Source organism: Diadema antillarum, unplaced genomic scaffold, assembly GCF_040938485.1.
Source record: "Diadema antillarum isolate AM-2024a unplaced genomic scaffold, OU_Dant_1.0 seq00000840_RagTag, whole genome shotgun sequence".
In the NCBI taxonomy this organism is placed as follows: Eukaryota; Metazoa; Echinodermata; class Echinoidea; order Diadematoida; family Diadematidae; genus Diadema; species Diadema antillarum.
In genome coordinates, this window is record NW_027271716.1 from 47,964 (window position 1) to 64,447 (window position 16,484).

The window sequence follows — 16,484 nt, forward strand, 5'->3', positions numbered from 1 at the left end:
GAATTTTTTATTTCACAGCTCAATGAATTCCAAAATCTAGGACCGGTATATATAAATGTCTTCTGAGCTAGTAAAGTTCCCAGGAGGGGTAAATGAAACTCATTAGATTGCCTAGTAAGATAATTATGAAAAAACTGGTTCCATGGGAACATTGAATTGAAAATATACTAGGAAGTGCATTTGCATTGTAATTAAACATAAACTGACCAAGTTGAAAAAGGTACAAATCTTTAATCTTCGAAATCTTATATTTAGTAAATAATGGGTCTGAATGGGAACGTAGCGGGACGCCACAAATAATACGAAGTGCCTTTTTTTTTTTTGCAGTAAAAGTAATTGATGGGCACTGCCCCATGCTAGGAGTCCGTAATTAAGACAAGGTAAAATCAGAGAAAAATACAATGTCAACAAAGAGGACAACGGAATATGAGACTTGTGTCTATTACGTGAAATTATTGTACTTTGATATGCGGCCTCCACGAAAGTTTATCGTCCACTGTAGTACCAAGGAATTTTATATGAGATACATGCACGTTCTAGCAGAGTATCATAAAAAATGATTTATTTATTTATTTATCTATTTATTTATTTATTTATTTATTTATTTATTCAGTTTTATTTAAAAAAAAAAAACAGGGTAGTCACGTTCAGGGCCCAAGGGCCTGCTTTTCAAGTGAGCCCTGTTACAAATAGTACATATTGTGAGTAATAATCACATAATACAACAGCAACAAAAAAGAAAGTAAATGAACACATAGAAACAAGCAAGATGTGATATCTACATAAGTAGATATATATAAGTATCAAAAATGATATTTGTGAGTAAAGCTTCCATGGAATTGCAAAAAACATATACTTAGTTTTCTGGAGATTAAGCGATACTTTATTAGCTCTTATCCACTGAGTTACTTTTTTTTCCAATTCGGAATTAACGATACGTACGAGAGTATCTGGATTTTGGTGAGAAAAGAAAATATTTGGATCATCAGCAAAAAGTATAAATGAGAGTATGTCAGATGATCTGAAATACAATCTGGTTCGTTCGTGCCAAAAATGAAAAAGGGTTACTTAATCGGAAAATAAAATGAAATTCGTTTAGAGACGAAATACGGCCAGTGATGGCAGCGCAATAACGAATAATGACATTAAATCAAGTCGAAGAAAATTGGGTATGGTCTAAAAAGGATGATACACGTGCAACTTTCCGAGCAAAGCACGTGTTGCCTCATTAAGATGTGGTGTAGATCGATTCAGTAATCTTGCTGTTGATATCATCTGAGCTATTGCTACCGGAGCGAATAGAATTAGTATTGGGGGTTGTGTGTGGGTTATTTGCAGCCTACCTTGCATCGAAAACAAACTGTTGGTGTACAGCATTAATAAGTTTCCGAAGAATTTTTGTTCTCTTGCTATTGATACACACACACAGACACACACATACACTATATGTATATATATATATATATATATATATATATATATATATATTACATAATATATATATATATATATATACATGTATATATACATTCATTATACACATTATTATTATTATTATTATCATTATCATTATTATTATTATTATTATTATTATTATTATTATTACTATTATTGTGTGCATGAGTAAGTTAGATTCTACGAATTACGTATTCTTCTGGAACTTCGCAATTCATTGGAAGCATATTACAATGACATTTGAATTTTCCTCGAGTCAGTCTCATGAAGTCATCATTATCATAATCTTCCACCACAAACATATGGCCTGTTGAAATTGAGCCAAATCTTATCGATATTCTCACATCTATATTTTTTTCCTTTACACCTATCAAGGAATATTTTCTATTTCCTCAACAAAGTTGGTGTGTTTCATGCGTCATTCGAAAGTTGAAAGTCTGAAAAACTCGTCGAAGCTAGAATGTGAAGCAAGATTCAGTGAGCTCATAATTCTTTGTAATAACAGCATGCAATAGGCAGACTTTGGGCCTGCTTGCAGTATCTTTATTGATAAGTATCAAGCACATGGGAACTACATAGATCAATTAATGTGAGACTGCTTACCACTTTATAACATCTCTTACTTGAATATCATCGTTACATACACATCACCTTTCTATTTCGTTTATTTCAAATCACAGCTTTGTGACAACATGTAACATCGGACAGCATAATAATCCATTGGGTGCAGCTGTATTCATTACTTTCACAACATAAAAATGTTCAGAACATTTTAGTGAGATTTTTTCTACACTCCGAGATAGAGCCGATTATTCTTCTTCGCAGTGTTGCATTCCTTCCAGTATTCAGTTTGTACACGGTATAGTACGTATAAATAGAACGTACCCTCTTTTTCTCTCTGAGCTAGGCTGTTTTGAAATATCTGATTCATTTCTGTAAAGTTGTTTTTTATGTCATTGTTTGGTGGTAACATCTTACAGAAGACATTTTCGTTCATAGATGTGAGGAGCAATAACATCGGTATGTTGATTTAGTTTTTCGTTAATATTCCAACGGATCCTGACATGCAGACAGAGAAATTAAAAAAAAAAATAGAATAAAACTTAATATTTTGCGACATGAGATCGATGAACTTAGGAATGTTCTCGAAGTTGGCACTATGCAAGGTCTTTCTTGAAAGGCATTCATTTCTGGACACGCCTTATGAGAGATTGTCAATGAACAAAAAACAAGAGTAGGTTATTAGAGTGGCCTGAATATAATAGACACTATTTTGTAAGCCTACTTAATGATCAAGGTTTCTTTTCGGCCGGTCAGTGTCATAGGGTTTTGGATTTGCTTTTGAACAAATTAGCTATTTCTGATTCGGGCTATCCTTGAATAAAGCACGGAAAACTTACAGTACAATGATTGTCCTCTGTGTTCTATGAGCCAAAATATCATTCTGATATTTTGCATAATATAAAATTTGCTATTAACTTTATTTGTGGTAATGGGCAAATCGAAGTAAAGCCGATCTACTCGTGACTGCTGCACTATATCAAGTAATGTTGTATCATGATAAAAAAAAGAAAAGGTTTCCATCATGATCATGCAGCTATAAAGGTAACTCTGTCATTACTGAGGGCAATCTGTTTGCATATAGTGGTCGGGAATTTTGTCGCGGTGATGTTGATCGGGTTAACTCATCAGTACCAGCCCCGTCCCTGCGAATTTCTTTTCGAAGAGAGCATCAACACGTCTGCTGTGATCCTCAGACATGATGTTCTTCCAGTCACCGACAATCCCTGTGAAAATAATCGTAATGAAAATAAGATAAATCAACATACAGAATTGGTGACCGTATAGAATATGGAAAATAGCGTTCTTCTCCCTGGTCGTCATCATCGACATCTCAATTGTTTGTTTGTTTGTTTGTTTGCTTGTTTGTATGTATGTTTGTTTGCATTTTCCATCTGACAAGATGGCTTGATACCTTATATTCAGCTGCACTATTGGTTATCCATGGGGTCCAGTTGTACTTGGGGAGGACCACTTCACCGGTTTTGCACCCTATATCCATGTATCATTTCATCTTCATCTGCTGTTCAAGTATCTTCGATGTATTTAGCGACCTTGAGAAGTCGCTTATAAAGAAACAGTACTGTTGCCCATGTCGTAACAATGGCAGACATGACACAGATAGGTCATGAAAGCATCCCGTCTTTAAGAAACACTTAAAGATGGAATCTGATTTGCTGTGTTCCCTCACAAAACCACCCTTTCCCTTTATTCTACCCAACTGCGACACCCGAACGAGGAAAAAACAGACAATGAGAAAAAAAAATGATATTCCTTTATCCTAAAGGTTTGTTGATCCGAAAACAAAATAAGTTTGTTATTTCAGAGGTACGGTATTCCGAAACACACAAATTCCGTATACCTATAAGTTCGGCTATAGGAGAATGAAATATGGTTCGTTAATCCAAACATTTTGTAGCATTATTCCGAAGGTTCGGTATTCCGATTTTCGGTAAGAGGCGAACCAATTACGAGCCTTATTTCGTTTTCAGATTAACGAACCTACGGATTAACGAACCTTCTTTTATTGTGGGATTAACAGCCTTTCAGAATAACGAACCTTCGTACCGAGTCTTCGGAATGAGGAACTGTATAGCCAAGGGGCTGTGTGATGACTCCTTGAGATAACTATTCTACAGACTGACAAATGGACGAGCCCATGTTTGTAATAACCATGAATTTGTGTGAGGACTTTCAGACAACCATTCTACAGATGAAATATTCCGTGGATTCTCTAACCTTCGATCTTCATAAGCAATCGTTCTAATACAAATCTTCCATGCAATGCATGCATGCCGGTGGCAGAGCACACAGACCTTTTCTGAAGAAATCCTTGTTGCCACTCGAGTCAATCTCCTCCTTGAAAGCTTCGGACAATTTGGTGCTGTCGCTCTTTTTCATGGAGTCGAACGAACTGAGTTTGACGATCTTATCTATGACGTCATCGGGGAGCGACTTGCCCATGAACTCGGCAATCTGCACCACAGCTTTTCGCGGATCCTTGGAGACAGATTGAGGCGGGAAGAAAGAAGTGGTAAAGAGATTTCGTCATTTATCCGTATTCTGACGTTGTCATCCATTTAGAAGGAAAACATGATTGTGTGTTATAAGTATTTATTTACCTCTTTCACTATTTACCTCACTTTTATTACTGGAAGAGCGCTACATGCTTTAATTATTGCGTTTTATTACTTTTCTTGTTTTCATGTTCCTGGGGTTGGATGGAGAAAACTTCAAGGTAAGTCAGAAAGCCTATCAATCTTGTCGGAAATCTTATATGAGCATTGCTCTCAGGAAAGACCTAAGATGTCTCAACGCACTCACAAGACCGAGGGATATTGCCAGGCAAGAAGTAATATGACAGCGTAAAATCAAATAGATTCACGTACTTGGAAAAACATCAGGTACCATCTACTTAAAGGCGTTTTTTATCATTATTCTTCTGTAGCCTCATTTTACTTTTGCTTAAAAAGAAGGGACCCAAAATAATTGGCGAGAAGAAGAAACAATGATAACTCTAACCTGTTTCATGTCTTCATAAGTAAGAAAGAGGACATTGGGGTGATTTCTCAGCTTGGTCCAGTACAGGATGTGGTCGAAATAGTCCCCTCCTGGCACTGTAACGTCAACATTAAAATGAACAAAATCAATGTTGACATGTCTTATCAAATCAACATCAAGCAATTCAGATTTAACTTAACGATGTCAACAACGCCACTGAACCTGGATAAAGACTTTTATTACGTGGGTTTTTTTTTCAGTAGTTCCTTTGCTAGTGATGCTAGTGGATACTGCTTAACCAAGTCAAAACTGCACATTATTTTTCATCCTCAAGTCAAAAGACTTCGTAGAAACTGTTCAGATAACGGCTATACACGTGCAAAAGAATGAAAGAGGAGGACTGTAGGACACGAAAATGGTCATGACGATAACACCGATGATGACACAAATATTGATAAATGATGACAAAGATGATTGATGATGATGATGATGATGATGATTGATCGTGATGATGATCGATGATGATGATGATGATAATGATTGATGATGATGACGATGATGATGGCAATGAAGAGTATAGTTCTCACTATCTTTATAGTTACCTTCTATATTAGAGAGAATGATGTATGGGATAGAAGGCGATTAGGAAGGCTTGACTTTAGGAGAAAGAGATCAAGAAGGGTCACCAGGGCTAGAAATGGGAAAAGAAAGGGTTAAGAAAAGGGTGGGAATGGAGGAGCTGCCCGAGACCAATGCCATGGAAGATAGGGAACATACAGAAGGACAGGTGGAGCTGTACGGAGAGAAAGGGAGTGTCGAACTATTTTTCTTACATCTTCCCGCGAGGAATTCCTCCATGAACTGTTCAAAAGATTCGTATTTTGGTAAGCCTCTCATGTACATACAGAAGTGATAGAACGACACGGCCGTGTCCTTGGGGTTCCTGGCCACGTATATGACCTTGACCTTCGGGTCATCGCGGAGGTTTTCCGGAAGCCACACTGGCATCACGTGAGTCTTGAGAATTCTCACAGAATCGTGCGGCATGGCGTCGGCAACTTCACAGATTGTACGGGCATTTTGCATCTGCTGCATGAAGCTCAAAGCGTTCGGTCTTTCCGTTTCCTTGTACATTGCTTCCCTGACGGGCGCCAACTTAAAGCAAATCATAGCACGTGCAACATAAGAACACTTAAGAACCAAAGTGGTAATGAATAGTAATGAAGATGTGATATGCTTATTTTAATGATATTGTAGGATTTGGTTGAATGAGAGAATGATACAAAACTGTGGAGAAGATCATGTTATTTTTTAAATGTTTGACCCAAGGCCACCTGCGCTGATGATTTGGAGAGCAAACTATTTCAAAAGTCTTTTATTCATTTCTCTCTCTCTCTCTCTCTCTCTCTTTTTTTGGGCGGGGGAGGGAGCCGGGTAATACCCTCCTTTGTCCTGTGTAAACAAACTAAACATTGGCAGACTTTTTTTTTCATTCATGTAGTATTTTCATTATCATAATATAAACATATCAACAACGAAGGAGAAATTAAATGGGCTTACTTCCTCATGAAAGTCGAGATCTGGTGTCTCCAAGAATTTCACCTCCTTCATGATGTGCTTTCCTTCTAGCGCCTTCTCGTCCCCGTCCACCTTTACGAGGTACGCAATTAGCTGGACCCATGTGGTGCCTGGACAAGGGCAGTAGAAGAGATCAACATTCAAGACATGCGAGATTTCTTCTTTCCGGTTTCGTCAATAAAATTAATGATTTTAATGGTAACATGATTTCCTTCAACCTTTATCCAGAGTAGCTTCTTCAGTTTTGCAACTGATCTGCCAGATGGCTGAGGTGTTATCAATACCTTAGCGTTGCCGGGTACCCATTCATATACCTGGGACAAGATGGATCTGACGTTAGACAAAAACATTTTGTGAAAGACGTTGACCATTGACGGGAATTGAACTCGGGACCTCCCGATTGAAGGTCTGTAATCCTTTTTTCGCTGTGCCACAGTGTTCCCACTGTGATTCATTACTACGAATATAGGTAAATCATACTGTTCGACAAAATAGGCCAGACATTGAGTAGAAATGATCTCGAGTTTAAGTTTCATTTCATTCATTTTATTTTACTACGGATAAAAATGCCCAATCAGCAAAAGCTGTTTTTCATTGGGACCGTGAATCAATGTACATGAATCATGTTAACACGATAAGAAATTATTTAGATAAAAACAAACAAAAACATCAACATTTGTTGCACTGCATCAACAAATGACTTTGATAATTTGATGTTGCAGAAGTGATACACTAGAGCAGAAATAATGACCTGTTTTGGGGTAGGTGACGATGAAAACGTCGTCGGGCCGAGTTTTGAACGCCATGGTCTTCTCGATGCATTTCGGCGTCATGAAGAGGGAGATGATGTGTCCATCCTTTTCATAGCAGAGACTTTTGGCGCAATCCGGGAGTTGGTCCACCAGGGACGTTCCAGCAGCAGCAGGGGTGCCTTCTGTTTCATAAAGGGGGCAGAGAGAAATTAAGGCCATAGTTCACCAAAATTGGAAGAAAAAGTTTCTTAGCAGACTTGTAGATGATAAAGACACATTCCTATCGATTCAATCACTCTGATCTCACCATTGCACCGATTAAAACAATTACAGGGATAATGCCAGATGGATATATATTGCAGAATAAATCTGCTTGTTGCTAGTATTCTTGACATGGACGGAACTCGAGGAAAAAGTGTTGACTTTGTAGATTCAATTTACTCAATAAAATCAATGAGAGTTTTTAAAACTAATTATAAGGAAAACATAATCATCGACAAACAGCAGATATCGAATAAGACAAGTGCAGAAACATACACGGTAATACACAAAACTTGTTTTGTACAGGGGAATTGAATCAACAAAGAATTTGTTGTAAAGTTGTATACATCTATGATTCATTTCAATTTCGAAATTTAGTCGTCCCAAACAAATGATCCGAAAATGGCTCTTGAAATTTCGCAAAACGAAGTAAAAATCGCCTTTTACAACAAGAGTGCTCCAGCACAAACGGTATCTAATCTTCATCACAGATAATAAAACGACAAGCCTTTGCCTTAATTGGGTGGCGGTCCATAAAAGAAGAATATTCTTTCAGAAACATGCATTGGATTTGAAATCAGACTCGCACGCATTAGTGTAGATGTCGCTATTAGGGGTGCACGTTAAGAGTCCAACATCCACGAGTCATACAGCCCACTGCTCAACACAGGGCAAGCAAGACCTACGAATCCGACAGTGTTGGTCTCATGTGCCTTTTAATTTAGCCTTATAGTGTGGGACTAATGGGCCCTTTTTGCCTTGTGTCGGACTCATGGGCCTTACACCTGTAAGCTATTTGCCTAGTGTCAAGCTCATGAGCTGCGTATGACTCGTGAATGGGCTGTATGATTCATGGACATTTTGTCAATGCCGAACTTGTGTATTTGTTTGTTTGTTGTTTATTCTCCATTTCACATTAAAAAACACACAGAACAATTCAGAGATTTCAAAATGGATGGATTGCTCATTTCAGATTCATTATTGTAATGATCCTGTTCTTCGATGGGGGTCCAGTATTATATAAATGCTGAAAATCATATATGAATAATACATGCATTTAAACATACACACAAATGATACACATTTCTTCCCCCTGGCATTAAAAACTGACAACAATGAGAAAAAGATTATCAGTATTCGTATTTATTACACACACTCACGCCGGTCTCGGAAGACCCCGCTTTATATAGAAAGGATATGGCGACCCTTTCTAGCAAACGCTTGTAAAAGTTTCCTTCTCCGCCCCTTTGCATTGTAGAAATCAAATGAAGTCATAACAATTATATCTACAGAAATAATGTGTGGACTCGGCACGACATCTCGGTGAAGGATGTGGACCTTGGACTGTGTACGCTGTGACTGAGCAAGGCGGTGGTGTTTTGAAGGGGTTTTTGAATGAGATGCACCAGTGCTTCGTATAGCCACGTAATCACGTGATCACACTTGTCGAGATTGAGTTGATAGTGGTACACTGACTCAGCTATTTTCTGTGGTGTGGTTGGTGTGCTTGATATCTCAAGAGTAAGATCCCTTGCAATATTATCATCATAGTGTATCAACATCAAAGACCTTAAATACTGCGTTAACACGGGCGGGACTCTCTCACGGAACGCTCGGGCGCTCTTTCGTCCTTGGATGCAATGCCGATCTATACATACGTATATAGGCGTATCACACGTGTATCATCATTGCATGGAACATCGTGTTCAGTATTGCTCGTTTCTTTGTTTCATTTTCAATGTAAACTTTATTTCCATTTATCTTCCGTAGAGAAAATTGCAAATATCACTTCTGCTAAACATTGGTTGATTGTAAGATTAAAAGATTAGAGGTAATTCCTAGCTCCTGATTTGTTTATTCTGCAGTGATAGCTGTATCAGGTTCAACCTGGTACTTTAAGAGATGATATTAGTCAAGGAAGCTCAAAAGATGGAGTTCCAACTGGCTATAAACATTCAAACATATGTCAGTTTTCTATTGATGCATAAAAGAATTCTACAGGTGCAATTGTGCCATTGATGATCGGGGTTCAATGTCGCCATCTTTCTAAGCAAATCCGATGATTCAATTCAATTCAATTCAATGTTTTATTTCATTTTTCGACAAGAACATAATATAGACATCACTTTTTTGGGTAACAGAAAATAAGGTGCGTAAAACTATGTAAGATGAAAAGAATGTACAATGATTGTAGCACTTTACAACTATTATACATTATCATAAAACTCAAGTGATTAGAAGTAAGTAAACAGTATGCAAAATTCGAAAAATGGAGGGACCCACTAAAAAGACAAAGTTTCATGTGTAACGCTAACATTATCATTTAAATTTTGCTCGTTTATGAAATGAAATTTCACAAAGTCAATCCTGTCAACAACAAAAAAACAACAATATGTGCAAGATTGTAACTCTGAGCTGTATGTTGTGAAAGTGTTTGAAATGGCAACCTCAATCATGGAAAGCCGATATTATCACTTACCGATTACTTCAGACTTTATGAATTGATATGCCAGATGAATGTCCAATAATGTCACAGTCGAGTACGCTATTAGATATTTGTTTTTATTTCATCAATATCTTTTTCATCAATTTCTATTCCAGCATCCCCTGTCTTTACCATAATGTTTCGCTCATCTTTTACAAGTGCAGATAGCGAGAAGTAAGCCCTTATTACCATCATAAAGACACATTACTTGTCTTCCTTAGAGAGCGGCTGGTCATTACACAATAAGACAGGAATCAAATGACGTTTTCTTGTCAGTGACTTAGATTCAGTTTGGCAAAATACTCAAATATTTTTTTTTCGTAGCAGCGTTGAACACGGCTTCAATTGCAAAGGGAATAAGATAGCTGTGACTGAAATGTCTTGAGGTGCTTGAATTTAACTGAATTATATAGACTACTTCGCGTCTATGACTGTAATAATCTGTTCAACGGGTTGGGTTTTTTTTTTTTTTGTCTCATTAATATTATGTGTCTGTTAATCACCTTTTCTCTACAGTTTATAAAAACTATAGGTAGGTCATAGAGATAATTATACAGGCACTAAGCACACTATCTCTATGGTGTAGGTATGTTGACGTTGTATAACGGATTACTTATAGCTGAATATGTGTAATGTCCCAACATTTGTTCTACTATGTTCAAGAAGAAAGGGTTTGTCATAATACACAAACACATTATTGCTTGCCATTCTTTTATGCAGTAATAAACAGAAAAGAATACTTTCACGTCACATTTTGGCATGCACCATTCTGAATATCAGTTCCCAAGTACACCTCCTGATAGGCATGTCTAATTACTTAAAACTTTAAAATTAAAACTTTGCAACTTTTAGCTCTATAAGAAAAAAAATATATGCCACAACTGTTATAGATACTTGTAAAGTATAGTAGTAGAAGTATAGTAGTAGACAATAACTGCGTCAGAAGTATACAAGATAGTGATAGTCTATATACCGTACATCGTAGTATAGTAGTATAGTAGCACAGTAGTAGTAGTAGTAGTAGAAGTAGTAGTAGTAGTAGTCAGTTGCGGATCCAGGGAGGACCGCAACCGGCGCACGCCCCCCCCCCCCCATTTTTTGTTGAAACAAAAGAAATAAAAAGAAAATATGGGGGAGGGGTGCGTGCGCCTCCCCTTATTTTGTAAACGCGCCCCCTCTCTACGGAATCCGCCCCTGGTAGTAGTAGTAGTAGTTGTAGTAGTAGTAGTAGTAGTAGTAGTAGTAGTAGTAGTAGTAGTATAGTAGTATATAGTAGCAGTAGTAGTAGTATGTCCTAGCAGTAGTAGTAGTAGTAGAAGTAGTATAACAGTGATAGTACAGTGTTGTAATAGCAGTAGTTAAGTAGGAGGAGTAGAAGAAGTAGTAGCAGCGCAGCAGGAGAAGCAGCAGCAGTTAGTATACAAATTATTAGGAACACTTACCACTGGATCCAGACATTTTCCGAGAGTACAGACCCCGCTGAAATTAAAAGACGAAAGAAAGACATATAAACACCAGAGATACTAATGCAGTCTACGGGCGCAGACCTTGTATACGACAATGTAGATTTCCACTTCGATCAGGCAGAGTTGATGGTACAGACGCGCAGACTGTTATCCAAAGGAAAAATCTGAGGAGCACTAGCACTGTCTCCAGAAACCCAGAGTGAACGTCATATCTTATCCACCATCAAATACAGTACGCATTAAAATAGTGTGTGTGTAATTTTGCGTATGAGTGCACGTATCGCAATCATTGTATCCGATATTTGCTTGACCCGGCAGCCTTTTAGTATTTGTTTTCGCCCCCCCCCCCCTTTCACGTCTGTCTCTCTACTGTCTACAACTTGTGTGTGTGTGTGTGTGTGTGTGTGTGTGTGTGTGTGTGTGTGTGTGTGTGTGTGTGTGCAGTGTCCAACAGACAGGACATGCAGATAAAGCAAAATAAAAATGACCAGTCTCTTGTTATTCAGTGCACACTTTTGTACATCGTGCTTTGCTTTTATCGGTAGGAATAATGAAGTTACATACTGATGCTGCAATGTATTCAATTTCAATTTCAATTTCAATTTATTTTCATATTTCTCGATGAAAAATTACATCAAATATAACAAAATTGAATAAAGTACATGACATACAATTGTACATAGAATATTGCAAATATGTAAAACATAATAGTGGTCGATCTGTTAAGTTTGGAATCTGTGAATGAATGCTAAAGAAATATGAAGGAACCTACTTAAAAGCGAACTTGTTGAGCGTAGGTCCCGGTTAAAAACGAGTTTAAGATTGAGAAGGGGAGCACGGGTACAACAATGACCGGAACATAAGAGAAAAACAAAATAAAAAAGTACAAATATACAGTTATATAGCAAATTCTTTTCTAGTGCAGGTTAGGGGTCGGAAAAACCACATGCAGTATATAGGCGGATGAACCATTGTCGTTCTGGCAATACAATATGACTTAATATAATAACAATGATACCGTTTAGACTGTATTAGAAATGTGTACATTGCGTGTATTAAGAAGGGAACACATGCACCTGCAAATTCAGAAAAAAAAAAGACATTCAACAACCAGTTGCAATGCAGTGAGAATGTGAAATACCAGCTGTTTCCTCGTCCCAGCTATCTTTACAGAAGGAAAAATATGCATAAACACAGTGATAGAATTTAAGGGCGCAAACAGCTGGGCTCTTAAAGTCTGGTTTGACATGACAACAACCCTGGAGTACAGTATAACGGGATAGTCCTGGACAGCACAAAACAGAATTTCAATGAGCTGATGTAGCGTAATTATTCAATAGATATTGTCTTAATTTGCATTTGAAGGATGATAGTGATAAACAACCTTTGAGTTCAGGGGGGAGGTCGTTCCAGTTTTAATTTGAATTTGCTTCACTACAATGAAAATGTTCACTGCCAAGAATTTTTAGATCTGATGTTATCCAAATACCTTATACCGTTAATAAGAAAACCAACTCGTGTGACTGACACATCATCCACGTTGATAGACAATATTTTTTGTAATAGTATTTCATCTGTATTATCTGGTGTCATAGTATCCGATATATCTGATCATTTCCCGATATACGCAAAGGTTCCTCTCGCGAAAAGTTGTCTTAAGTCTCAAGGATTTACTTTTCGTGATTTTTCTGAAAGAAACATCGATAGACTCAGGGAGAGGTTGTTGACTGCTAACTGGGAAGAAGTTTTTGGTATTGACAATGATGTAGAAACTGCATTTAATGCTTTTTTTTTTTGGATAAATTTTCACTGCTTTATGATGAAATTATTCCTTTACGACAACCCACCCGTTCTACCAATAAAAAAGCACCAAGAATGCATTGGATCACCAAATCCCTCCTTAAGTCTATCAATCATAAGAATAATTTATTTTGTAAATACAAGAGGAATCCAAATGATAAAACGAAAGGTAAGTATGCTCGTTATCGTAATATTCTTACAACTACTTTGAGACTTGCTAAGAGGAATTATTTCACAAGGCAGTTTGACCTTTACAAAAACGATACCAAGAGCACGTGCAAGGTGATTAATAAAAATCTCAGAGTTAAAGATAAACCAGAACAAGTCAAGGAAATATCCCAGCATGGTATCTTGATCCAAAATCCGATACATGTTGCTAATGCGTTTAATGATTTTTTTGTTGATTTAGGCCCCAATCTTGCTAGTAATATCCCAGTAACAGATAAAAAATTTCATTATTTTTTAACTGACCCAAATCCTCATTCTGTGTTTTTTACTCCCATCCAAGAATACGAGGTGAGGGATGTAGTTCTTAAGTTAAAAGCAAAAAAGGGTGCTGGATATGATGGTATTACGAATTTTTTACTGAAAAATATTATATCCGCAATATTGTCTCCTTTAACATATATATTGAATTTGTCCCTTGTTACTGGCGTAGTGCCTAGTCAAATGAAAATGGCTAAAGTTGTTCCGGTTTATAAAAAAGGTAATAAACAAGATGTAAGTAATTATCGTCCTATTTCTCTTTTGACGGCGATTTCTAAGATTCTTGAACATTTGATATATTCTCGTGTAATTAAGTTCTTAAATGAATGTAATATTTGTTGTGAGTCTCAATTTGGATTTAGGAAAAAACACTCTACTACTCACGCTGTGCTTGCTTTTATAGATAAAGTAGCCCACGCTATAGACGACTCATCACATACTATTGGTATATTCCTGGACCTGTCCAAGGCCTTTGACACTATCGATCATGGTATTTTGTTATATAAACTCTCACATTATGGGATACGTAGAAAGGCCTTGGACTGGTTCAGGAGCTATTTAACTAACAGGAAACAGTTTGTAAACATCAACGGCTTTAGTTCCAGTCTAAAAACACTATCTTGGGGGTCCCTCAAGGATCCCTTTTAGGCCCACTTTTGTTTATTCTTTATATAAATGACTTTAGAAATTCATCTAATGTTTTATCTTTTCTTCTTTTTGCCGATGATTCTAATATTTTCTTTTCACATCGAGATCCAACAACTCTTTTAGAAGTAGTGAACAGAGAATTAATGTCGGTTCAAATGTGGATTCAAGCAAATAAGTTATCTTTTAATGTAAACAAAACTGTTTATATGTTATTTAGTAACTCTGTTACGCATTTGCCTGGCGATATAAAAATGAACAATGATTGTTTGACTCAAGTTGAATCGTCTAAATTTTTAGGTCTTTATATTGACCATGAATTAACATGGAAATATCATATAGATTATTTGTCTAAGATGCTTTCGAGAAATACTGGGATCTTAAATAAGCTAAAACATTTTTTCCCAAGTATATTCTAAAAAAATTATATTCAATGTTTGTTTTACCCTATCTCAGTTACGGTATACTTGCCTGGGGCAACTGAGCCAAATTACACATTGATAAAATTTTCAAACTACAAAAACGGGCTATTCGTTCAGTTAATTTAGCCGATTTTTATTGTCACACGAATCATTTTTTTTTTCTTTGAGAACAGACTCCTTAAGGTTGCTGACTTGTTTTTATATAACTTAGGCACATTTATGTTTCAGTTATCAGCCAACGGATTGCCTACGTATTTACCCACATGTTTCAGAAAAACTATGCCGTCCATGCTTACCCAACAAGACAAAGAGATTCATTTCATCTTCCACGTACCCGTACACTCCTTGCTCAAAAAACAATTGTTTTTACCGGACCTAAATTCTGGAATGATCTTCCCACCGACTGAATCAATTGCTGTAGTATGTTTATATTCAAACGAAAATTGAAATCAAAATTAATAAATCAATATAACCTGCCTGATTAGAATTTTTCTTTGATATGTTATCTGCAGTATCCTAATTTAATGTATGATGAATCAACCTGCAGTTTATGATTGTTTACTTCTGGTTTATGCTCCCATTATATAATCACTGCATCCGTACCAGTATTAACATATTGAACTAGTTATGAATTTGATTCTGTGTGTGTATATACATGTGTATCTATATGCTATATATTAACTTTTTTACCCTGTTGTTATTCCTTAGGTTCTTGGTTTTTTTCTTTTCTTTTCTTTTTCATCTCTTTTATTTTCTTTTTCCTTTGTACCTTGATAATTTAGCTTTTATATAGTTTCGTCATTATTACTTTGTGTCCTATGATCCATTGAATGCATATCAAATTTACACTGGATGTTTTCTTGGAACCTGCGTTTACAAGCTTTGCTTTTGCGGTTCCATCATATTTCACAAGTTATAGAGAATTGTCTTATGTACCTTATATACGCTGACACACTTTCTGTCCATGACCCGATTTATAACATATTTTGTATCTTGCTTGGTTTGTATTCTTTTTAATGTATTTCGATGAAATGTATCTCAAGTGAAATATGAAAATAGATATGCTGAAACTGTTTACTGTGTCTCGAGTGTAAGACCGGTGCAGTTTCAGTTATTCAATATTCAATTCAATTCAGTATTTCGGTCCCGCATACATAATTGTTTAAATCGCGAAAATTGTGCGAGTACGTGGAAGGTGATAAGCGTCCCGTTGGCGGGTGGGATAATTGTGAACTGAGTAGTTTCTTTTGAACATGTGAAGAAAAACATCAGAAAGATCATTCGTGGAGTATTTATACATGAAAATACCTAAATTGTAATCAAACAAATCAATCAATTTCAAAATTTTATTCTTGTGAAAAAATTCATTTGTATGAGATAATCCGGCATTTTTGATAATTCTGATGGCGCGTTTTTGAAGAAGGAAAAGCGAATCAAGCAAAAATTTGGACGAATTACCCCATGCTAGAATTCCATAGTTGAGGTAAAGGGGAAATCATTGTTGCATATATAATTTGTAATATATGTATGGGGAAGTTATATTTCAGCTTGTTTAAAATTCCAATGTTTCTGG

The 16,484-nt window shown here is 36.5% G+C and overlaps 1 protein-coding gene across 1 annotated transcript; it reads right to left on the reverse strand.

The window, feature by feature from the left end:
- Positions 1–3,135: 3,135 nt before the first annotated feature.
- Positions 3,136–11,702, reverse strand: LOC139740206 (sulfotransferase 1A2-like). The gene is made up of 7 exons (XM_071650791.1): positions 11,535–11,702; positions 7,346–7,528; positions 6,585–6,704; positions 5,850–6,128; positions 5,038–5,132; positions 4,332–4,515; positions 3,136–3,242 (listed from the first exon to the last, which is right to left on the reverse strand). Exons 1-7 carry the CDS (start codon positions 11,548–11,550, stop codon positions 3,136–3,138), a joined length of 984 nt encoding a protein of 327 aa, XP_071506892.1. The 5' UTR covers positions 11,551–11,702.
- Between the last annotated feature and the right edge of the window lie 4,782 nt (positions 11,703–16,484).

What these genes read in the sequence shown, in the direction of transcription:
- LOC139740206 (XM_071650791.1), bottom strand. An exon ending in CTTATGAAGACATGAAACAG is followed by an intron (nt 4,516 to 5,037) that starts GTTAGAGTTATC and finishes TCTGTCTCCAAG; the next exon opens with GATCCGCGAAAAGCTGTGGT. An exon ending in CAAGGATTTCTTCAGAAAAG is followed by an intron (nt 3,243 to 4,331) that starts GTCTGTGTGCTC and finishes TTATTTTCACAG; the next exon opens with GGATTGTCGGTGACTGGAAG.